The sequence below is a fragment of the Dipodomys merriami genome, unplaced genomic scaffold, assembly GCF_024711535.1.
Source record: "Dipodomys merriami isolate MVZ:Mamm:240054 unplaced genomic scaffold, mDipMer1.0.p SCAF_71, whole genome shotgun sequence".
In the NCBI taxonomy this organism is placed as follows: domain Eukaryota; kingdom Metazoa; phylum Chordata; class Mammalia; order Rodentia; family Heteromyidae; genus Dipodomys; species Dipodomys merriami.
This window is the reverse complement of record NW_027206302.1, coordinates 4,468,394-4,494,043: the sequence shown is the minus strand read 5'-3', so window position 1 is coordinate 4,494,043 and position 25,650 is coordinate 4,468,394. Positions and strand designations below refer to the sequence as shown.

Here is a 25,650-nt window from a genome sequence, read left to right as displayed (position 1 = left end):
TAGCCTTGAGCTGAAGAGCTGAGGGACAGTGCCCAGGCCCAGAGTTCAGGCCCCACAACCGGACCCAAAAAAAAAAAAAAATAGCTTAGGAGTTTTGGGAAAATTATTATTATTATTAACTACTTGTATTGGCAGTATCTAGATAAATGCAAACTGAGAAAAGCGATTTGCCAAAATAGACCAGAATGAGTGGGATAGTTGTTCAATTTGTGAACATAGGGTACGTTTGTTACTTACTGAAGTTATTTTATTTTCATTATGGTTATATAGTACACCTTTAAAAAAATCAATGCATCTTTTATTAGATTTTTTATTCATCAACAATTCATAAAATGCTTTTTAGAAATTTATTCTTTAAGATTTTCCACCTACCATGTGTGTGTGTGTGTGTGTGTGTGTGTTGTTGTTGTTGTTGGTGGTGGTGGTGGTGGTTGTGAGGCTTGAACTCTGGATCTGGGCCCTGTCCCTGAGCTCTTTAGCTCAAGGCAAGCACTCTACTACTTTGAGCCACAGGGCCACTTCCGGTTTTCTGGTGGTTTATTGGAAATAAGAGTCTCACTGACTTTCCTGGCTGGGAAGGTGGCTCAGTGGTAGAGCGCTTGCCTTGCATGCATGAGGCCCTGGGTTCGGTTCGATTCCTCAGCACCACATAAGCAAAAAGAAAAAAGCCGGAAGTGGCGCTGTGGCTCAAGTGGTAGAACGCTAGCCTTGAGCTGAAGAGCTGAGGGACAGCGCCCATGCCCCCCCCCAAAAAAAAGATTGTAAGCCCACTATGTTGAGAAAAGTAAAACTCAACCAAACTTACACTATTAAGTCCTCATTACAGTTTGAAATAGTATAGGTGCCTGTGGAACTAGTGATAAGAAGGATAGGGATGGTGCAGAAAAAGAAAGAAGAAAGCAGTTTGAGAAACTATGAGTGCTAAAAATGCCTTGGCTAAGAGCTGCCCCTTCTTCCTTGCATCAATCTGGAAGTATACCAGGCATAGTCCAGGGCTAGGGCCTGTACATAAGTAAGAGATTAAATGACTGTAAACATACTAAGTGTTGAATTCAGAAATTTCCCTAGATAGAAACCCTACCTTGGTTTCCAGAATGTAGTCCACTAGACTGTTAATCATTTGTATAGGAGTTTGGAAGACACATCTTTGGGTAAATCTTGACCTGACAAGAGAAGAGACCTAAAGATCCAAACAAATTCTCTAACTTCAATTCACTGAGCTTACTCTCCTTTTTTTTTTTTTTGAGATGGGGTCTTGCTGGGCTCAAATTCAAGATCTCCTTGTCTCATCTACCTAAGTTCTGGGATAACAGGTATCTGCCACCATGCTTTAGAAAATGGCTTGGGATGCTAGGCATCAGTGGTTCATGCCTATGATCCTATCTACTCAAGAGGCTGAGATCTGAGGATGGCAGTTCAAAGCCATTATGGGCAGGAACGTCTGTGAGACTCTTATCTCCAATTAACCACCAGAAAACCTCAAGTGGCACTGTAGCTCAAGTGGTAGAGTACTTTTGCCTTGAGCTGAAGATCTGAGGGACAGCGCCCAGGCCCAGAGTTCAAGCTCCATGGGGGGGGGGGGGGGGAGAGAAAAAAAAAGAAAATGGCTTGGGATGTTGCGGTATAGCATAAGAATAAGGCACTTTAAAGGGGTACTCTGAAGAAGGGAGTGCCATTACCAAAAATCTGGCAAACAAGTACAAAGAGCAGGCAGCCTGTTTTTTTATTTATTCCTAAAGCAGCAAGGCCTACCCTCTGGTCTCATCAGTTGAGCTCAGGTTCACAATCTGTTTTGCTAGTTTGAATATGGTAAGATGCATTTACATAAGGTAACCATTAAAAGGATTAAAAAACTGTAACCCTCTTATTGGTCTAGAACAATCTAAAACAGGTCTTCTAAGGTGTGTCTTAATTCTACCTTGAAACAACTAGTTAAGAACAAAAGCTGCTGGCATTGTGGCTCACGCCTGTAATCCCAGCTACTCAGGAGGATCTGAGGATCACGGTTCAAAGCCAGACCGGGCAGAAAAGTCTGTGAAACTCTGATCTCAAATTAACCACTAGAAAACCAGAAGTGGCACTGTGGGTCGAGGTATAGCACTCACCTTGAGCGGAAGAGTGCAGGGACAGTGCCCAGGCCCAGAGTTCAAGCCCCATAACCTACTTAAAAAAAAAAAAAAGAACAAAAGCTTACATTTCAAAGCAGTTCCTCTTTTCCTCTCTCCTCCCTCCCTCCCTCCCTCACTTTGTTTTTGTTGTTGTAGTTGGTAATAGGGCCTGGCACACTGTCCTTGATCTTTTTCTCTCACAGCTAATACTCTACCACTTTGAGACACAGCACCACTTCCAGTTTTCTGGTGGAAAATGGAGATAAAAGTCTCACTGATTTTCCTGCCTGGGCTGGCAGGATCCTCAGATCTCAGCCTCGTGAGCCACTAGTACCTAGCTCTGTTTTCCTTTCTTTTTTTTGGTTCGTCATAGGGCTTGAACTCTGGGTTTGGGTGCTGTCCCTCAGTTCTTCAGCTCAAGGCAAGTGCTCTACCACTTGAGCCACAGTGCCACTTTTGGTTTTCTGAGTGGTTTATTGGAGATAAGAGTCTCACTGAGTTTCCTGCCCAGGCTGGCTTTAAACTGTGATCCTCAGATCTCAGCCTCCTGAGTAGCTAGGAATACTGGTGTGAGCCACCCGTGCCCCGCATGTTTTCCTTTCTTTACTTGCAGTATTGTCTAAGCAGAATAATCAAGAAGAACCAAGCTACTAGACCAAAGTGGGAACCTTTAAGCAACCTACCTTCGTCAGGTGTTCATGGCTGATGCCTGTAATCCTAGCTCAGTTGGAAGCCAGCCTAGGCAGAAAAGTCTCTGTTGAGGGGCTGGGAAGGTGGCTCAGGGGTAGAGCACTTGCCTTGCATGCATGAGGCCCTGGGTTCGATTCCTTAGCACCACATAAGCAAAAAGAAAAAAGCCGGAAGTGGCGCTGTGGCTCAAGTGGTAGAGCGCTAGCTTGAGCTGAAGAGCTGAGGGACAGCGCCCAGGCCCAGAGTTCAGGCCCCACAACTGGACCCCCCCCCTCAAAAAAAGAAAAGTCTCTGTTGAGACTCTTATCAGTTAACCATTAGAAAACTGGAAATGGAGCTGTGGCTCAAAGTGGTAGAGTGCTAGCCTTGAGCAAAAGCGCTTAGGGACAGCACCCAGGCTGAGTTCAAGCCCCATGACAAAAAATAAATAAAAATAAAAAGAGAGCATTTTGCACAATGCTCATTATTTATATTTTTTCCTCCCACCGCTGCAGCTTTTTAGACTTAACTACATATCAAATTTAACTGCACATCAAATGTCTCTACCTATATATTCCATGGAATCCTCAAACTTTGGACATGTTAGTAAGATCTTTCCATATATGGTGTATACTGTCAACCAACCAGAAACAACAGATCAATCTACTCCCCATGTTAAGTTGGTAGAAATCCGAATCACCAATGTAAATTATACTGGAGGCGATGCCCTTCTTGGAAACCAGTTTATCTTATAGCACAGTAACTGCAACTGAAAATTGTTTCAAGAAATTAATCATCATGGAAAAATTTCAAGCCAAGTATTTTTTTGTTGTGGTTCTTAATGTTTTTCCTTATTGTGGCAACTTGGTTAGAGTACTAGTTGCCATTTATTCAATTAAACTCTAATGTAGGTGTTGCTATGAAGCTATTTGTAATTAAAAACAGTTGATTTTGGCTGGGAATAGGGCCTAGCAGTAGAGGCCTGCCTGGGTTCGATTCCTTAGTACTACATACACAGAGAAAGCTGGAAATGGCACTGTGGCTCAAGTGGTAGAGCACTAGCTTTGAGCAAAAAGAAGTTCAGGGACGGTGCTCAGGCCCTGCCAAGATTGGCAAACAACAACAACAACAACAAAAACAACCAGTTGATTGTATGTAAGAGAGATTAACCTGGGTAATTCATTTAATTGAAAGGCTTAAAAGCAAAGCTGAAGCTTGAGGAAGAGGGAAAGAAGAAATTCTACTGGTAGACAAGAACTTCAGACTTATTTCTAGCTTGTCCCTCTATGGGGCTTTAGGGATTTAAAATCTGCTTTCTTAGCCCTATAACTGCATAAATCATATTTCTATGTATGTACTACTAGTCCAATTTCTCTTGTCGAGTCCTGACTTGATACCCTTGTAGTTTATTTGCAAAGATAATTTCTCAGACATCTAGTAAAGCTTCTAGTCTACTTTTTTTCAATCAGTTCCATATACAAGAAACTATACCTCCATTTTTTTTCTTCTTTGCCATGATTCTTTCTAATTATTTGCCTTTTATTTAATTAACCTAATTAAATGGTTCATTTTTTTCTTTTGTGCCTTGAACTAGGCTTGAGGACTGTCCTTGAACTTTTTTCCACTAAAGGTTAATGGCTTTTTGGTGGTTCATTGGAGATAAGAGTCTCACGAACTTTACTGCCTGGGCTGGTTTTGAACCATGATCCTCAGATCTCAGCCTGCAATTAATGATTCTTAAACTTAATATTTCACCTTATTTAATCTTTGTAATATGTTCCTTTCTCTCCATCCCACATTAGATCATTACCATCTCTTACCTGAACTAGTGATTGAAAAGCCTCCTAACTGGCTTCTCAGATTAGTTTTTTTTGTCCTCTATCTATTCTCCACACTGCTGCCAGAGGTCTCTTTCTGGAAAACAAATATGATCATGTCACTATCCTTCTTGCAATCCTGTGAAGTTTCCCAACCAAAAGGACAGAGATAAGCTTTTTATTTCATTAATTTTTGTTTTTTAATCTTATTTCCTTCTAGTCTTTTTGCACTTAATTTTTGCTATTTTTCTAACTTATGGAGATGAATGCTGAGGTCATCAATAATTTTCTTCTCTGAAGTGTTAAATTCTCTCTAAGCATGCTAGATCATACCAGTTCTGATATGCACTACTATTATCAGTTCAAAATTCAAATTTCTCTAACTTTTTTTGACTGCCAGTTATTAAGTAATTATTTCTTAAGTATTCCCAGAGCTAGACTTCAGTAAATTCCAGTATGATCATATGACAATTTGGTTCCAAGACTTCCCACCTTTTTTCCTAGAACCTGTATAAAGAGATTATTAAGGAAAAAAATCTTCAATAAAACAAGGAGATAATAAAAACTAGAAAATGCCAAATTGGGCCTGGGAATGTGGCATAGTGGTAGAGTGCTTGCCTAGCATGCATAAACCCCTGAGTTCAATTCCTCAGTACCATATACACAGAAAAAGCCAGAAGTGGCACTGTGGCTAAAGTGGTAAGGTACTAGCCCTCCCCCCCACCCTGCCCCCCACCCTGAATTCAAGCAGCAGACCTGGCCAAAAAACAAAAACAAAGCTCTGAAAATGCCAAATTATGGATAAATATAATCCAAAGTACTTGAGACTAGCAAATCTATGCCAGAAGCTCCATTTGAGCAACAGAGAATAATAAGCAATGTACAGAAGTTTAGCATGAGAATAGAAAATTTTCACTCTGAAAAGGGAAGAGTAACATTTAAGAATGGGACTATGTTTAGAACTGAGACTAAGTGGGGAATCTCAGAAGAAAGTAGAGAAAGAGATATACAAAATACAATGAGGGTAAGTGCTAAGTGATTTAGAAATAATCTCAAAAAACACTACTATTCTAAAAATGAAACCTACTTTTCTTTTGCAATTTCTTACTTTCAAATAATTTCAAACTTGAAAGTTTTAAAAATAGTACAAAGAACTCGTATGCCTTTTATAAATTCTCTAATTGTTAAAATCATAAGCAGGTGATTTAAAAGGTGTATTAAAGATGTATATCTTAATAGTAAAAACTTTAGTATGAACTTGGGGGGAATTAACGGCTAGTAATTTGCATTAGTTTAAAATGCTTGTTACAGAGAGGCACAGGAATTATGATTATATTTTGAAGAATGAATCCATCAGCATAATGGAGAACAGAGAAGAGAAACCTGGAAAGCAACTGTGCTAAGTTGCAACTAATGTTCCTCCCACCATCTTCTAATAAGTTGTTAGAATCACATCTCATTCAAACTTGAACATCAAAACCTACAAGCATCCATAAAGAGTTACCATAAGAAACAATGTAAGGGGCTTGGAAGGTGGCTCAGTGGTACAGTGCTTGCCTTGCATACACGAGGCCCTGGGTTCGATTCCTCAGCACCACATAAGCAGAAAAGGCTGGAAGTGGCAGTATGGCTCAAGTGGTAAAGCACTAGCCTTGAGCTGAAGAGCTGAGAGACAGTGCCCAGGCCCAGTTCAGGTCCCACGACCAGAAAATTAAAAAAAAAAAAAAAAAAAGAAACAATGTAAGAAAAGAAGTGAATCACCTCTAATGAAAATTCAGTAGACAATATCATCACAAAATAGATGGGTAATAAAATAATTGAGAGCTGGGAAGGTGGCTCAGTGGCAGAGTGCTTGCCTAGTAGGCATAAAGCCCTGGGATCAATTCCTCAGTACCACCAGAAGTGGAACTGTGGCTCAAGTGGAAGAGTGGTAGCCTTGAGCAAAAGAAGCTCAGAGACAGTGCCCAAACCCTGAGTTCAAGCTCCAGGAGTGGCAATACTATGACTACTAATAATAGTAACAATAATAATTCACTGCTAGCTAAAACTAGGTAGTCAATAAAACTAATGTAATTGTTCTCATTAAAGAGACCTAAAGGACACTGCTTTAACAAGGAGAAGCACATGAAGATAGAAAAGGTTACAATTGGGAGGAAAATTTCTCTAATATTAGGCATAGCATCATACAAGCACAGAAAATGTACCACTTGGAGGTTCAACACACACACAGAATTAGAAAAAAGATATAAAGTCATTTGACAAAATGAAGAATAAGACCTTCCTATTCCTTAAATAAGGAAACAAAAAAAAAACCTTTAAATTGACCCATAACAAAACTATTCTATACCACATCAAGATATATCTGTAATTAACAAAGTATAAAAACAAGTGTAAAGAAAAAAACTGAAGGACAAGATAAAGCTTACAAAAACATGGTTTTTATCCTTTAATTGAATAAAAGGATTAAAGGGTATAGAGATAAAATATTTTTATCATTATAAAGACTGTAATTTACACAAAATAAAACAGATATGCCTCTACATACTTTGAATAATACAGCTGCAACATTCAAAAAACAGAAGCAAACACATTAATAACTAGAAATTAAAATTTTAATTTTTCTTAGTGAGAGAACAAAATAAATACATAAACTAGAAAGCAAATGACATATACAACATAGTCAAAATGGTAGCTGTAATGGACATTAATTTTACCCTAATACATGAATATACCTCATTTTTAAATAGCTCTTAAACTATCAAATTTGGCCATCTATTTGACTACAAAAATACAACCAACTGTAGGACAGTACAAGCCTGGTGTGGTGGCGTGTACCTGCTACTTAGCAGCCCAAGGTAGATGGCTTATTTGAGCCCAGGAGTTTAACAACAGCATGGACCCCATGGAAACCAAGCAAGATTCATGAGTTTTTTTTCATATCTCTCTTCAAAATGAAATTTTAAAAGGGGCTAGGAATGTAATGCTATTTAGCATGCATATGGCCTTGAGTTCAACCCCCAGTGGGGGGGCTGAGAGGTAGAAAAAAAACTAAAAAGGGAAAATAAAAAACTAAAGAAACCACTTAAGAAACAAAGAACTTCCACTCATCTGGTCAAACCACTACTAAATATCCCCATGCTGCTGATCACATGTATGGTGTATATGTGTACACCGTTATATGTTATATAGACCGTGATAGACAATTTGCTCCAGAAAAGTTAGAATGAACCTGTGACTTTAAATGAGCATCATTATTCTACAATACTGTGAAATTTGGGAAATTATGCAATTACTTAATCACAATTAAAAAAAAAAAAAAGAACCTCAGGGAAGGTAGGGAGGGAAGGGATAGTAGGGGGAAAACAATGGAGAGGGTAACAATGCCCAATAGGAAGTGTACTCCTTACCTTACTCATGTAACTGTAACGCTCTGTATAGTATCTTCACAATAAAAAATTAAAAAAAAAAAAAAAAAACTAAAGAAACCAGTAGAAAGAAATATGGACCACATTCTTTGGTTAACAATATGATGTAACTAGAAATTCATTTTTTAAAAATGAGAAAACTAAAAGACCTTCAATTAAAAATTCTGGGCGCTGGTGGCTAACGCCTGTAATCCTAGCTACTCAGGAGACTGAGATCTGAGGATCTCGGTTCAAAGCCAGTCCAGGCAGGAAAGTACTTGAGACTCTTATCTCCAATAAACCACTAGAAAACAGGAAGTGGCGCTGTGGCTCAAGCGGTAGGGCGCTTGCCTTAAGCTGAAGAGTGCAAGGACAGTGCCCAAGCCCAGAGTTCAGGCCCCACGACAGAAAAAAAAAACTTTTTTTTTAATTTCTTTTTTTTTTTTTTTTGGGTCCGGTCATGGGGCCTGAACTCTGGGCCTGGGCACTATCCCTCAGCTCTTCAGCTCAAGGCTAGCGCTCTACCACTTGAGCCACAGCGCCACTTCCGGCTTTTTTCTTTTTGCTTATGTGGTGCTGAGGAATCGAACCCAGGGCCTCAGGCATGCAAGGCAAGTGCTCTACCACTGAGCCACCTTCCTAGCCCTTTTTTTAAAAATTTCTTAAACAATATGTGGGCCATAGGAGAAATACAAATGAAATTTGCAGTTCCCAGAAAATTATATAATAAAAACACATCATTTTAGTAAATAAGAGTCTTCAATCAACAGTGATTAGAAGAAAATCCATTGTTTTCAATAGTTTTACTATTAAGAAAAGATGACTCAATGTCAGCCATTGGTGGCTCATGCCTATAATCCTAGCTACTTAGGAGGCTGAGATCTGAGAATTGTGGTTTAAATCCAGGCCAGACAGGAAAACTGTGAGACTCTTTTAGCCACTGTGAGACTCATTAACTACCAGAAAACCAGAAGTGGCACTGTAGCTCAAGTGGTAGAGAGCTTGTCTTGAGCTAAAGAGAACAGGGACAGAGCCCAGGCCCACAGTTCAAACCCACCATCACCACCAACAACAAAAAAGATGATTCAAGAAATGGTAAGAAACTACTTTATAAAATTTGGGCTGGGAATGTGGCTTAGTGGTAGAGTGCTTGCCTAGCAGGCAGGAAACCCTGGGTTGCATTCCTCAGTACAACATATACAGAAAAGGCTGCAAATGGCGCTGTGGCTCAAGTGGTAGAGCACTAGCCTTGAACAGAGAGGCTCAGGGACAGAGCCCAGGGCCTAAGTTCAAGCTTCACAACCAGAGGGGAAAAAAATTCTTCCAGGCGCCAGTTGTTCACACCTGTAATCCTAGCTACTAAAGAGGCTGAGATCTGAGGATCTCTGGTTCAAAGCCAGCCCAGGCAAGAAAGTCAGTGAGACTCTTGTCTCCAATAAAACACCAGAAAACCGGAAGTGGTACCATGGCTTAAGTGGTTGAGCACTACCCTTGAGCAGAGGAGCCAAGAGCTGAGGGACAGTGCCCAGGCTCACAACTGATTTAAAAAAAAAAAAAAAAAACTACATTAAATTAGACTATTCTAGTGGCAAAGATATAAGGAAATAGGTACTTCCATTCATCGATACACAATATATACAACCTTGCAGGGTGCTGGTGGTTCACATCTATAATCCTAGCTATTCAAGAGGCTAAGATCTGAGGACTATGTTTCAAAGCCAGCCCAAGGCAGGAAAGTCTGGAGACTCCTAGCTCCAAAACACCACCAAAAACCAGAAGTAGAACTATGGCTCAAGCAGTAGAACTCAAACAGCCTTGAGTTAAAAGCTGAGGGATGATGCCCAGGCCTAGAGTACTGGCACAAAAACTAAACTAAGAAAATGTACAGCCTTTATGGAAGGCAATCTGGCAATAATGACCACAATTATAATACCCATCAATCTCACTTTCAGGAATTCATCCTGCATATACATCTAAATAAATAGGAAATTATTAAATAAATCATCTCTCAGTTTCACAAAAGAGGAAATTTTTATTCATTTGGAAAGATATAAGGCTTCTTGAAGGAATAACTAATTCTAGATTCTAGGCAGAAATATAGAATGAGGCAGAAATAACCTGTAGCTAGAGTGCTATCAATAAATAGTCAATAAGACATTGTGCTTTGACAATTAGACAGAATACTTATGTGGATAGAATAACAGAACAGGAAGCTGGGCACCAGTGGCTCATGTCTGTAATCCTAGCTACTCCTAGCTAAGATCTGAAGATTGCAGTTCAAAGCCAGCCCAGGCAGGAAAGTCCGTGAGACTTTCATCTCTAATAAACCACCAGAAAACTGGAAGTGGCGCTATGGCTCAAGTGGCAGAAAACTAGTCTTGAGCTAAAGAATTGAGGGACAGCACCCAGGCACAGCGTTCAAGCCCTACAATCAACAAAAAAAAAAGAAAAAAAGAGAGACCTATGGGCTGGGAATATGGCTTGGTTGTAGAGTGCTTGCTTAGCATGCAAGAAGCCCTGGGTTTGATTTCTCAGTACCACATAAACAAAAAAGCTGGAAATGGTGCTGTGGCTCAAGTGGTACCAAAGAAGCTCAAGGACAGTGTCCAGGCCCTGAATCAAGCCCCAGGACTGGTGGGGGGGGGGGGTGGGGGGGAAGACCTCTGAAAATACTAACTAATCTCTGGCTGGTCTAATTAATTTTGGTGGTCCTAGTACTGTATGACTCCAAGTATGACACAATGAAAAGCACTTAAAAGGTATTTTAAACCAGAAGTAAGTCAAACTTTTAGCACTAGCTTTCATTTTAAGGAAACACAGAGGATAGAGAAACAAGGTAAGAACACAAAAAATTGAAAAGACAAACTTGGATTTTTCCAAATTCTACAGGACATGTGATTAAGGTTCTGCAACAAGTCAATGTCATAAAAGAGAAATGAAGGGGCTGGGAATGTGGCTTAATGGTAGAATGCTTGCCTAGCATGCATGAAGCTCTGGCTTGATTCCTCAGCACTACATAAACAGAAAAAGCCAGAAGTGGTACTGTGGCTCAAGCAGTAGAGTGCTATCCTTAAGCAAAAGAAGCTAAGAGACAAGTCCAGACCATGAATCTAGCCCCAAGACTGGCACAAAAAAAAAAAAAGGAGAAGCTGGGCGCAGGTGGCTCACGCCTGTAATCCTACTCAGGAGGCTGAGATCTGAGGATCACAGTTCAAAGCCAGCCCGGGGAGTGAGACTCTTATCTCCAATAAACCACTAGAAAACCGGAAGTGGCACTGTAGCTCACTCGATAGAGCGCTCTCGCCTTGAGCTGAAGAGTGCAGGGACAGCGCCCAAGCCCAGAGTTCAAGCCCCACAACCGACAAAATAAATAAATAAATAAATAAATAAAAGGAGATAAATGAAGGGAGGGAAAGAACAAAAACTCACATAACCAAACATGATATATGGATTTTGTCTGGATTCTGATTCGAATCAACAAACTAGAAAAACACAAAAACATATTTGAAAATACCAAAAAAAATGATGGTTTTAAATTTTCTTACATATAACATTATATTATTGTTGGTATAAGAAAACATACATATTTTCAAAGATGTACTGAAACAGTAGGGACAAAATAAACATGCTGTCCAGAACTGGATTTAAAAATTTAACTATATAGGAAGAAATGTTGATAGATTAAAAAAAGGGTAGAAAAATCCTGGCAATCTGAATAATGGTCATGGCAGTTCATCCTATTTTTACGTAAGCTTGAAGGTATTGCTAAGAGAGCAGCTAAAAATGAGAATACCATTAGCAATATATTCGGCACCAGCAGTAGTCACAAATGCCTAAGGTTTCTTTGTTATTGTTGGGATTTTTTTGGTTAGTCATGGGGCATGAACACTGGGCCTGAGTGCTGTCCCTGTGCTCTTCAGCTCAAGGAAAGCACTCTACCACTTGAGCCACAGCAACATTTCTGGCTTTCTGGTGGTTAATTGGAGATAAGAGTCTCATGGACTAGCATGGCACAGGGTGGTGGCTCACTCCCGTAATCCTAGCTACTCAGGAGGCTGAGATCTGAGGATCATGGTTCAAAGCCAGCCCAGGCCAGAAAGTCTTCCTTTCCCTTTCCCCCTTCCACTCCCTATCCCTATCCCTATTTCCTTTCCCTTTCCTTTCCTTCTTGTTGTGGACTCTGGGCCTGGGCACTGTCTTTCTTTCTTTTTTTTTTTTTTTTAAACTGTATTTTTTTTTGTCTTTTTCTTTTTTGGTACTGGGGATCGAACCCAGGACGTTGCACTTGCTAGGCAAGCGCTTTGCCACTGAGCTACATCCCAGCCCATGGGCACTGTCTTTCTAAGCTCTTCAGCTCAAGGTCAGAGCTCTACCACTTGAGCTATAGTGCTACTGCCAGCTTTTTCTGCTTATGTGGTGCTGAGGAATTGAACCCAGGGCCTCATGCATGCAAGGCAAGCACTCTACCACTGAGCTACCTTCCCAGCCCCAGGAAAGTCTCTCATATATATATATATATATATATATATATATATATATATATATATATATATATATATATATATATGAAATGTTGATTTTGAGTTTAAGGATAAAATCATGTTAGTTATAAAATAAAATTTCTTAGATGATTGCATCATACTTTTAGTATTTCCTTTTATGTGTTTGCTTCATGTTTGGTACTATTCCAAGGAAAGTTCTATATAAAGCTTTTGCAAATGAAACATAATAAAGATACAAAGATTTTTTCCAGTCTGTCATAATATACATCCAAGCATTACTTTAAGACACTAGTATATATACAATTATATGTATAAAATTCACATGCACATGCCATATAGAAATCACCTACCCAATTCAGAATATGGTTTTAGTTCCCTTACCATCAATATTAAGCATCATTTTCCACATGGCAGGCCGAACAGATTGATGGAATCCAAACCATACTTCCCTGCCCCCTCCCAGAGGGTGGTCATATCCTTCTGGAGCTGAGAAAAAGGAACGCCCCACAGGAGTATATCTACAAAAATTAAAATAGCATGCTTAATCTTTTCCTTCCCACACAAATATTTTTCCCATCCAAGTATTTAAATCTGCAGACCAGAGGAGACTAAATAACAATTTACCATGATATTTATAATTATAAACACATGAAACTTAAAATATTTTCCAACTTGTGAAAATAAAAAGTAGCCTTTCTCAACAAAATTTTCCACTTTAAGAATATTCAGTTCACGAAATAAATTTTATTTAAAATTCTTTCTTAAAAATGAATTAACAAGCCAGGCACCTGTGGCTCACCCTTGTAATCCTAGCTACTCAAGAGGCTGAGATCTGAGGATCAAGGTTCAAAGCCCACACAGGCAAGAAAGACCATGAGAGTCTTATCTCCAATGAACCACTAGAAAACCGGAAGTGGTACTCAAGTGGCAGAGCACTTGCCTTGAGCTGAAGGGCTGAGGGATAGCACTCAGGCCCAGAGTTCAAGCCTCATGACAGATAAAAGGAAAAAAGAAAAAAGAATAGTAATAGATCAAAAAGCTATTTCTAGAATTGAGAGAATGGCTAAAGTGGGAGAATACTTGCTAAGCAAGTGTAAGTTCAAACCCTAGTACTATCCCCACATGTCCACATGCATACACGTGCACATGCACGCACACACGCACGTACACACACACACACACACACACACATATATTAGTTACTCCTCTAAATGTTCTTCAAAATATATTACTTTTCTTAAAAGACATATTTATGACACACATAAATAGATATGCACACATGAAATGCTAGTTAGTATGAGTAAAAGACTGTCAATCAATGCAATTTGATGTTATTGTATAAACAACAAAACTATTTTAAAAACAGGATGACTAAAAGGATAGGAATATATCTTTCTCTTTCTTTCTCTTTTGGCCAGTCTTGGGGCTTGAACTCAGGGCCTGGGCACTGTCTCTGAGCTTTTTTTGCTCAAGGCTAGCATTCTACCACTTGAGCCATAGTGCTACTTCTGTCTTTTTCTGTTTATGTGGGACTAAGGAATTGAACCAAGGTCCTCATGCATGCTAGGCAAGCACTCTACCACTAAGCCACATTCCCAGCCCATCAATAAGAATATATCTGAAAACAAATCAGCTATTTAAGATAGATAGCTCCAGCTAGGTACTGTTGGCTCACACCTATAATCCTAGCTACTGGGGAGGCTGAGATCTGAGGATTATGGATCAAAGCCAGCAGGAAAACTGCCAAGACTCTTGTTTCCAATTAACTACCAGAAAACTGGAAGTGGAATTATTCCTCAAGTGGTAAAAAAAAGAGCTCAAGAGTAAAAAAAAGAGTTAAAAAAAGAGCTCAAGAATAACAGCCAGGCCCTGAGGTCAAGCTCCACGACTGACGAATAAATAAAAAGTATAGCTCCTAAAAGAAAGGACTAGTTCACTTTTTTTTTTTTGGGGGGGGGGTCCGGTCGTGGGGCCTGAACTCTGGGCTTGGGCGCTGTCCCTCAGCTCTTCAGCTCAAGGCTAGCGCTCTACCACTTGAGCCACAGCGCCACTTCCGGCTTCTTACTTATATGGTGCTGAGGAATCGAACCCAGGGCCTCAGGCATGCAAGGCAAGCACTCTACCACTGAGCCAACTTCCCAGCCCCCACTTTTTTTTTTTTTAAACAAATCAATTCATTAGAACAGATAACCAAGGAAGGACTGGACAATGGGCTCTTAGGAGGAATGCCTTCATATTTAACATCTAAAGACAAAAGCCAGAAACACCCACTTCATGGAGGGCAGATGTCGGAGCACCACATCAACGGCATGGACAGGGTTAGTGCTGATGGGCTTGTCTAATTCCAGTGGTTCAGGCAAGCTTCGTCCTGTCAGTACTTCATGTAGTAGGTGCCAGCTCACTCGAGAGATAAATTTGATGGATACCTTGAAAGGTCGATCTTTCCCACCTTCTCCTGGTAATGTAACATCTAAATCTACCTGTTGATAGGATAAGAGTCAAGTAGCAAAAGTTAAAAGATAATACAAATTATTTCAAGTTTAAATCATAAAAACATCTGAGAAAAAAGTCAAAAATAAAATCAATCTCAAAGATCTATAGTATAGATTAACAGAATTCTATTTAAGTAACATAGTTATTCATGTCAGCATTATTCATCATTGCAAAATACTGGTAATTATCTAAATGCTCTAATATAGCCAAAGGAGAAAAAAAGATCTTGCTATGGAACAATTTCCAAGCTATATTATTAAATGAATGAAGCACAGTGTGAAAACCTACAAATAGTATGGCATCTTTTGTGTAATAAATAAGGATTGCCAGGTACCGGTGGCTCATGCCTGTAAAATGCAAGAAAATATTTGTCAACTGTGTGATAAAGGCTTAACATCCAGACCATAAAATACACTTGTATAGTTTATTAACAGAAACAGCCTAACTAGGCACCGGTAGCTTATGCCTGCAATCCTAACTACTCTGGAGGCTGAGATCTGAGGATGGCAGTTTGAAGCCAGCCTAAGCTGGAAAGTCAGTGAGGCTCTTATCTCTAATAAACTACTAAAAAACAAAAACACAACCTGGAAGTGGAGTTGTGGCTCAAGTGACAACCTTGAGCAAAAGAAGCTCAGGAAATTGGGTGCCAGTGGCTCATGCCTGTAATCCTAGCTACTGAGGAGGCTGAGGTCTGAGGATCGAGGTTCAAAGCCAGCCCGGGCAGGACAGTTCATGAGACTCTTATCTCCAATAAACCACTAGAAAACCGGAAGTGGTGCTGTGGCTCAAACAGTAGAGCGCTCGCCTTGAACTGAAGAGCTGAGGGACAGCACCCAAGCCCAGAGTTAAAGCCCCACGACCAACAAAAAAAAATCTATTAAAAAAATAAAAAAATAAGCAACCAGGAACTGGGGCCTGCCCCAAACAGGCGTTACTCAAAGTCTAACTGAGCAAGCACAGGAGGAAAGGAAAGAAGAAAAACTTAGGAAAACGGAATGGAAGGGACAACAATGCATCTCTCTATACTTTCTCTTAATATAAATGGGCTGAATTCGCCAATTAAAAGAAAACGAACTGAGGACTGGATCAGAAAACAAGACCCATCCATCTGTTGCCTTCAGGAGACCCACCTCTCAGCCAAACATACAAACAAACTCAGAGTGAAGGGGTGGAAAAGGATCTACCAATCAAACGCCCCCAGTAAGAAAGCAGGGGTAGCTATCCTGATATCTGACAAAATAAACTTTTCATTAAAATCAGTACAGAAAAAGGACGGACACTACATATTAATAAAGGGAACAATCCAAGAGGAGGATATAACCATCATCAACTTATATGCCCCAAATATTGGTGCACCCAGATATGTCAAACAAATGCTCTCAAACTTACAGAATAAAATAGATCCCAATACGGTAATACTAGGAGACTTTAACACACCACTCTCACCAAAGGACAGGTCTACCAACAAGAGGATTGGCAAAGAAGCTACCGAATTAAGAGAGGCCATACTCCAAGCGGAATTAACTGACATCTACCGAGTATTTCACCCTAAAACAACACAGTATACATTCTTCTCAGCAGCTCACGGAACTTTCTCCAAAATAGACCATATCATAGTTCATGCAAGGAACTTAAGCAAATACAAAGGGATCGACATAATCCCCTGTATCCTATCTGACCACAGTGGAATCAAGCTAGCTCTCAATAACAAAGCATACCGCAGAAATTTCTCTAATACATGGAAATTGAACAGCACACTCCTTAACAATGCCTGGATAACAGAAGAGATCAGAGAAGAAATAAAGCATTTCCTACAACTCAATGAAAATGAAAACACCTCACAAAGAAACTTGTGGGACACAGCAAAAGCAGTCCTGAGGGGCAAATTTATTGCCCTCAGTGCCCACATCAAGAGAATGGAGACAGACCAAGTAAATAATCTCATGTTGCAATTAAAACAGCTAGGAAAACAAGAAAAAATGGGACCTAAAGCTACTAGACGAAGCCAGATAACCAAATTAAAAGCAGAGATTAACCAATTAGAAAATCAGAAAACCATAACCAAAATAAACCAAACAAAAAGCTGGTTCTTTGAAAAAATAAACAAAATTGATGGCCCATTGGCTAGATTAATTAAAAAAACAAGAGAGGAAACCCATATTAATAGGATTAGGGATGCCACGGGAAACATCACAACACATACCCAAGATATCCAAACAATTCTAACAAACTACTTTCAAAACCTATACTCTCTAAAGGAAGAAAATCGGGCAGAAATGGATGCATTTTTAGAGAAATACAAGTTGCCCAAACTGAGCAAAGAAGAAGTTAACCAATTAAATAAGCCAATATCCTATAATGAGATACAGGAAGCTATCAAAAGTCTTCCAACAAAAAAAAGCCTAGGACCAGATGGATTCACAGCAGAATTCTATAAGACCTTTAAACAAGAACTAATACCCATACTCCTCAAGCTCTTCAGAGAAACAGAGAAGGAGGGAGCTATCCCAAACTCATTCTACGAAGCCAGTATCACACTCATCCCCAAACCAGGCAAAGACCCAACCAAAAAGGAGAATTACAGGCCAATCTCCTTGATGAACACAGATGCAAAGATCCTTAACAAGATTCTAGCTAACAGAATCCAGAAACACATAAAAAAAAATAATTCACTATGACCAGGTAGGCTTTATCCCAGAGACACAGGGATGGTTTAACATACGTAAGTCAATAAATGTAATCCAACATATCAACAGAGCCAAGGTCAAGAATCACATGATTATCGCCACAGATGCAGAAAAGGCCTTTGACACAATTCAACATTCATTCATGCTAAAAGCTCTGGAGAAAATAGGAATAGAAGGAACATTTCTAAAAACAATAAAAGCCATTTATGACAGACCAATAGCCAATATTATACTTAATGGGGAAAAGCTACAACCAATTCTCCTAAAATCAGGAACAAGGCAAGGATGCCCACTGTCTCTACTTCTCTTCAATATAGTCCTGGAACCCTTAGCCAGAGCAATAAGGCAAGAAAAAGACATTAAAGGGAAAGAAGTTAAACTATCCCTTTTTGCAGACGACATGATACTATACCTCCACGATCCCAAAAACTCCATCCCCAAACTCTTAGAAATCATAAATCACTTCGGCAAAATAGCAGGATACAAAATAAACCCACAAAAATCAGTTGCCTTCCTATACACTGATAATGTACAGGAAGAGAGGGAAATAAAGGGAGCAACCCCATTCACAATAACCTCCCGAAAAATAAAATATTTAGGAATTAACCTAACCAAAGATGTAAAAGAACTATTTAATGAGAACTATAAAAAGTTAAAGAAAGAAATTGCAGAAGACACTAGGAAATGGAAAGACCTCCCATGCTCCTGGATAGGCCAACTTAACATAGTAAAGATAGTAATACTTCCAAAACTAATATACAAATTCAACGCAATTCCTATTAAAATCCCAATGACGTACATCACTGAAATACAGAAAACAGTCCAAAAATTCATATGGAACAACAAAAGACCTAGAATAGCCAAAACAATTCTAGGGGATAAAGACAATATGGGAGGGCTATCCATGCCAAACTTCAAACTCTACTACAGAGCTATAATAACAAAGACAGCATGGTACTGGCACAAAAACAGACCCGAAGACCAATGGAACAGAATAGAAGATCCAGAAATAAATCCACAGGCCTACAGCCAGCTGATATTCAACAAAGGAGCCAAAGACATACAATGGAAGAAACACAGCCTCTTCAACCGCTGGTGCTGGGAAAACTGGGCAGCCACATGCAGAAAACTAAAAGTGGACCCCAGCCTATCACCATGCACCAACATCAACTCAAAATGGATTAAAGACCTTAACATTAAACCTGAATCTCTGAAACTACTGCAGGACAGAGTAGGAGAGACATTTGAACTAATAGGCACAGGAAGGAACTTCCTGAACAGAGTCCCAGGGTCACAACAAGTTGGAGAGAGACTCGACAAATGGGATTACCTTAAAATAAAAAGCTTCTGCACAGATAAAGCTATCGCAACCAAGCTAGAAAGACAACCAACTAATTGGGAAAAAATATTTACCAGCAATATATCAGACAAGGGGTTAACATCCTGTAAATGCAGGGAACTCAAGAAACTAATCCCTCCCAAACCTAACAAACCAATTACTAAATGGGCAAGGGAACTAAAGAGGGACTTCTCAAATGAAGAAATAAAAATGGCAAAGAAACACATGAGGAAATGTTCATCATCCCTGGTGGTGAAGGAAATGCAAATAAAGACAACCCTGAGATACCACCTTACCCAAGTCAGAATGTCCCACATCCACAAATCAGCCAACGACAAATGCTGGAGGGGATGTGGAGAACGAGGAACGCTATTACACTGCTGGTGGGAATGTACACTTATACAACCACTTTGGAAAGCAGTCTGGAGGGTCCGTAGATAGCTAAAGATTGACCTCCCTTACGACCCAGTCATACCACTTCTAGGCATCTACCCTGAACAACAGGAACCAATATGCAAGGACTCGTGCACCTCCATGTTTATTGCAGCACTGTTCGCAATAGCTAGGATATGGAAACAACCTAGATGCCCCACCACAGATGAATGGATCCAAAAATTGTGGTATCTATACACAATGGAATATTATGCAACCATTAGAAATGACAAAATAATGGCATTTGCAGGGAAATGGATGGAGCTAGAAGGAATCATGTTGAGCGAGGTAAGCCAAGAACGAAGAGACAAACAGTACATGGTCTCCCTGATAAGTGGATGCTAAATCCAAAATGTTAGGTGATGTGACAAAACTAACAGGACTTAAGAAACAAAGAACTCCCACTCATCTGGTTGAACCACTACCAAATATCCCCATGCTGCTGATCACATATATGGTATATAACATGTGAGCACCGTTATATATTACAGACTGTGATAGACAATTTGCTCCAGGAAAGTTAGAATGAACTTGTGACTTTAAATGAGCATCATTATTCCACAATACTATGAATTTCCGGAAATTAAGTAATCACTTAATCACAATCAAAAAAAAAAAAGAACCTGGGGAAGGGAGGGAGGGAGGGGATGGTAGGGGGAAAACAATGGAGGGGGTAACAATGTTCAAGAGGAAGTGTACTCATTACCTCACTCATGTAACTGTAACCCTGTGTATAGTATCTTTACAATAAAAAAATTAAAAATAAATAAAAATAAATAAAAAAATAAAAAAATAATAATAATTAAAAAAAGCTCAGGGAGAGCATCCAGGCCCTGAGTTTAAATCCCAAGACCGCTGGGAAGGTGGCTCAGTGGTAGAGTGCTTGCCTTGCATGCATGAGGCCCTGGGTTCGATTCTTCAGCACCACATAAACAGAAAAAAAAAAAAAAGCTGGAAGTGGAGCTGTGGCTCAAGTGGTAGAGCACTAGCCTTAAGCTGAAGAGCTAAGGAACAGCGCCCAGGCCCAGAGTTCAGGCCCCATGACCGGACCATAAATCCCAAGACCAACAACAAAACAAAACAAAAATCGCGGCTAATTTAAAATGAGCAAATGACTTAAAAAGATTATTTTTCAAAGAAGACAAACAAATGACCAAGAAATATATGAAAAGATACTGAATATCACTAATTGTTCAAAGAAATCCTAATCAAAACCACAGTGAATTATCATTCCATGTCCATTAGCCTGGCTACTGTCAAAGTGAGTATAGTGGCCTAGGTCTGTAATCCCACCACTCAGGAGGCTGAGGCAGGAGAATTGAGAGTTGAAGCCACCCTTGGGTTACATAGCAAAACCTTGTCTCAAAGACAGAAAACAAAAAGATGGCTACTGTTAAAACAAACAAACAAACAAAGACAAAATAAGAGCTGGCATGGATATAAAGCAAAAAAAAAAAAGTTTAAAACCCTTGTGCATGACTGTTGGTGAAATACAAAATAGCATAGCTGCTATGGAAAACAGTGTGGTAGATTTCTTTAAAATTTAAAGTAGGGGCTGGGAAGATAGCTCAGTGGTAGAACGCTTTCCTTGCATGCCTGAGGCCCTGGGTTCGATTCCTCAGCACCACATAAGCAAAAAGAAAAAAGCCGGAAGTGGCGCTGTGGCTCAAGTGGTAGAATGCTAGCCTTGAGCTGAAGAGCTGAGGGACAGCACTCAAGCCCAGAGTTCAGGCCCCACGACCGGACCCCGCCCCCCAAAAATAAAATAAAATAAAATTTAAAGTAAGAGGGCTGGGAAGGTGGCTCAGGGATAGAGTGCTTGCCTTGCATGCGTGAGGCCCTGGGTTCGATTCTTAAGGACCACATAAGCAGAAAAAGCTGGAAGTGGCACTGTGGCTCAAGTGGTAGAGTGCTAGCCTTTAGCTGAAGAGCTAAGGGACAGCGCCCAGGCCTAGAGTTCAGGCCCATGATCAAAAAAATTATCTAGCAGCATTATTCTTAGTTATATACCTAAAAGAATTAAAGGAAAAGTATCAGAGATGTTGTACATCCATGTTCATAAAAGGATTATTTTTGCAACTGCTGAATGGTGTCCACTAACAGAAAATTAATAAATAAAATATATATCCAATGAAATATCATGTGGTCTTCAAAAGGAAGGAAAATCGAACATATGCTACAACATGGAAAAAGCTTGAAGACATTATATTAAGTGAAGCCAGCCAACATAAAAAGACAAAATGCGTGATTTTATATAAATGAGGTACCTAAAGAAATCAAATTTAAAGACAGAAAGGAGAACAGTCATTGCCAGAGGCTGAGAAGAGGGAGCTATAAGAAGTTATTTAATACGTACTGTATTAAGTTTCAGCTTGCAAGATACAAAATAAAATCAGGTATGAGGGTTATTAAGATGTTGGTGATCATATATGTAACAATGAGAATATACTTAATACTGCTGAGTGGGCACCTTGAAATGGTTAAAATGGACGTTTGTTTACATGTATTATGTCACAATTTTTTTTTAATGGTATTGGGGTTGGAACTCAGGACGCTGCGCTGCTAGGCAGTTTTCTCTTACTACTTGAGCCATGTCACAGCCCATAATTTTTTTTTTTTTTTTTTTTTGGTTGTGGGGCCTGAACTCTGGGCCTGGGCGCTGTCCCTCAGCTCTTCAGCTCAAGGCTAGCCCTCTACCACTTGAGCCACAATTCAACTTCTGGTGTTTTATTGGAGATAAGGGTCTCATGGACTTTCCTGCCTGGACTGGCTTTGAACCGTGATCCTCAGATCTCAGCCTCCTGAGTAGCTAGGATTACTGGCGTGAGCCATCGGTACCTGGCTAATAATTTTTTTCTTAAGTACTGCCTCTTAACAATAAGGAGAAAAAGAGTATTTTCATAGAAGAAACAACTTCACCAAGCAATCAAAGTTAATATTGATGGAACAAGTACAAATATAATGCTCTGACAAGGGAAGAACATGTATATAAATCCTTGCCACATATACCTAAGTAAATATAATGTAAATGTAAATTAAATGTAACTAATAGAGATTCTACAAAATAACTTGTCTATGAGTCAATCTTCAATGTAAACAGCATGAAATAAAAAAATAAAAGTAAAGGAAGAAAAAAGGTTGGGGCACTGTTCTTTAATGATGGATAAAAAGATAGGATGTCTGTATCCTACCTGAACTGGATAATGTCGTAGAGTGTGGGGAGAGGAGATGCTAAACATCATCACTGAAACAATTGAATAAACTGGGATATGGATTATTGATCAAAAGCAAGTACCACATCAATGTTAAATTTAATGAAGCTGGGTAGGTGCTAGTGGTTTATGCCTGTAATCCTAGCTACTCAGGAGGCTGAGGTCTGAGGATGGCAGTTCGAAGCCAGCCTAGGAAGAAAAGCCCCTGTGAGACCCTTATCTCAAATTAACCACTCAGAAACCAGAAGTGGTGCTGTAGCTCAAGTGGTACAGTGCTTGCCTTGAGAACAGAGGTTCAGGGACAGTGCCCAGGCCATGAGTTCAAGCCCTACAACCTCCTTCCCCCCCAAACACAAAATTTTAATGAAGTTGGAAACTATACTTTGGTTTTTAATCCTTATTCTTAGAAAATAAACATTAAAATATTGAACATTACAAGGACATGATATATACAACTAAATTGTGAATGGTCCTGGAAAAAAAACCAAACATGTATATACGTCTCTCTATATAGTTATAACTAAAAAGAGAATAAGGCTAAAGATGTGGCGCATGAGGCACTGAGTCCATACCCCAGTACCCCTCCTACACAAAAGAGAAAGGGAAAAAAAAAGAGAGAGAGAAAGGGGAGGAGGAAGGAATAAACAAATGTGAGCAAGAGCAAAATAGAGGAAGAAAATTATAAAACTAAGGAGGTTGGTGATCTGAGTAAGGGGTATATATAACAGAGTTCCCTTATACATAATTCTTACTTTTCTAGAAATCTGAAAATATTTTAACATAAAAAGTTAAACAGATAAGTGATATTATATATTTATTCAAATAGATTTCAAAATGATAGTAAATTTAATAGGAGACATGGTAAAATTACAGCTTTATAATAACAAAATGCACATCTTACCCCACTTGTTGCCACAGGAAGTGGATTGGCTGTGTAAAGGCTTCTCTTTCCATCATAAACTGGTCTACGGTCTCCAAATATAGTGACTTTAAAATGCTGAACCATTGAGTCAACTACCTCTCTAAAGAAGGGGAAAAATTAATTAATATAATTCTCTGTAAAATGAAATGCAAAAATATTAACTAAAATAATGTATGACACAGTTTAAAAATGCTAAAGGAGCAACAAAGAATTTGCTTTTAGAATCAATGCTTAGGATAACCAAAGGATTGATTGCTGGCAGAGTGTAACATGTATAACATGGAGAAGAATGAATCTAGTAAATTACTTAATCATCCTGGGACATAGAAACTACTTAAAATCTCTTTCATCTTCATTATGCCCTTCCTGACACGTTCATCTTTCTTAAAGAGTAAGATGCCCTTTGTACTATGCTGAAATAGCAACTATTAGAAACCCCTAATCTATTATTATAATTATTGTTCTTACCATGAGCCTATTTTTATTGGGTATGTGAGGGATGTTCAGTGGTGGGGTTGAACTCAAGGCCTTTTGCTTGTGAGGAAAGTGCTCTACCACTTGAGTCACTCTAACAGCATTTTATGTTTTGTTGTTGCTGCTGTTCTTGTGGGGCTTAAACAAAGGGCCTGGTTGCTATTTTTGAACTCTTTTGCTCAAGGCCAATGCTTTACCACTTTGAGCCACAGTGCTACTTCCAGTTTCCTGGTAGTTAACTGGAAATAAGAGTCTCACACTTTCCTCCCTGGGCTGGCTTTAAACTGCAATCTTCAGATCTCAGCCTCCTGAGTAGCTAGGATTATAGGAAGGAGCCACAAGCTCCTTGCATATGTTGGTTATTTTTGACATTTTATTTATTTTTGTGCTGGTTCTATGTTGGTTATTTTTGACATTTTATTTATTTTTGTGCTGGTTCTAATGCTTGAACCTAGAGCCTCAGAGAAAGATTGGGCTTTTTCACTCATGGCTGACACTCTTAACACTTGAGTTACACTTCCAGTCCTGTGTTGGGTATTTTTAAGATAGGGTCTGGCTTTTACATCCTCACGAACCTGTACTGGGATCTTCTTATTTTTGCTTCACTGGGATGACAGGAATGGCTGTTGTGCTTCTCTTGAATTTGCAATAGGTGCATACTACTACTAAACCCAGGCATAGGCTGAGATGTAGTTTCACTAACTTTTTTTGTTTTTTGTTTTGGTCCAGGCTGGCCTGAAACCATAATTCCCCAATCTCTGACTCCCAAGTAGCTAGGATTATAAGCTTGAGCCACCATACTCTGCACTGAGAACTTCTTGTAAGCAACAAGTGCCCTTCTATTCCTCTTAACCTCATAGAAGTATCTAGTAAGGATACTACGATACCTCCATTTTCAGCCAGTATTTTAGTTTAATACATTGACAAGGAAAGATGTTTGATATACTTTTTTTTTTTTTTTAAGTTACCAACCAAGATGGGCATTGGTGGCTCTTATCTACTCGGGAGGCTAAGATCTGAGAATCACAGTTGGAAGCCAGCCTGGGCAGGACAGTTTGTCAGACTCTTATCTCCAATTAACTACCTTAAGACCGGAAGTAGAGTTGTGGCTCACAGTGGTAGATAGTTAGCCTTGAGTGAAAAAGCTCAGGGATAGTGGCTGGGAATGTGGCCTTGTGGTAGAATGCTTGCCTAGTATGTGTGAAGCCCTGAGTTCAATTCCTCAGTACCACATAAACAGAAAAAGCTGGAAGTCACATTGTGGCTCAAGTGGTAGAGTACTAGTCTTGAGCAAAAAAGATGCTCAAGGCCTTGAGAGCAAGCCCGATGATCGACACACACACACACACACACACACACACACACAAAGTTACAAACCACAGAAAATGAATGTAAATATTCACAAATCATTATTTATTTTTGTACACTCATATTCACAAAAACAGTGAAAATGTATCTAAAAGGATATATACAAAGAGATATATATAACTAGAGAAGGGAGCAACAGGATCACAGGATAATTTTTATTTTTGTTTACACAATGTGTATTCAAGTGAAGCATACTCACATACTATTGGTATAATTTTACATA

At 39.4% G+C, this 25,650-nt stretch overlaps 1 protein-coding gene across 8 annotated transcripts in view; it reads right to left on the bottom strand.

Moving 5' to 3' along the window:
- Positions 1–25,650, bottom strand: part of LOC138818048 (protein argonaute-3) — a 78,758-nt gene that overhangs the window by 39,933 nt on the left and 13,175 nt on the right. For 3 of the 8 annotated variants that reach the window (XM_070008912.1, XM_070008913.1, XM_070008911.1), the window contains exons 3-5: positions 23,565–23,685; positions 14,772–14,980; positions 12,882–13,018 (exon numbers count right to left, since the gene is read on the bottom strand). In XM_070008912.1, coding sequence (XP_069865013.1) covers positions 12,882–13,018; positions 14,772–14,980; positions 23,565–23,685 — 467 coding nt within the window. Of the gene's footprint in view, positions 1–1,081; positions 1,329–2,105; positions 2,231–4,597; positions 4,917–12,881; positions 13,019–14,771; positions 14,981–23,564; positions 23,686–25,650 lie in introns of those variants that run through there. The other 5 variants (XM_070008917.1, XM_070008915.1, XM_070008916.1 and 2 more) reach the window with 5 other exon arrangements.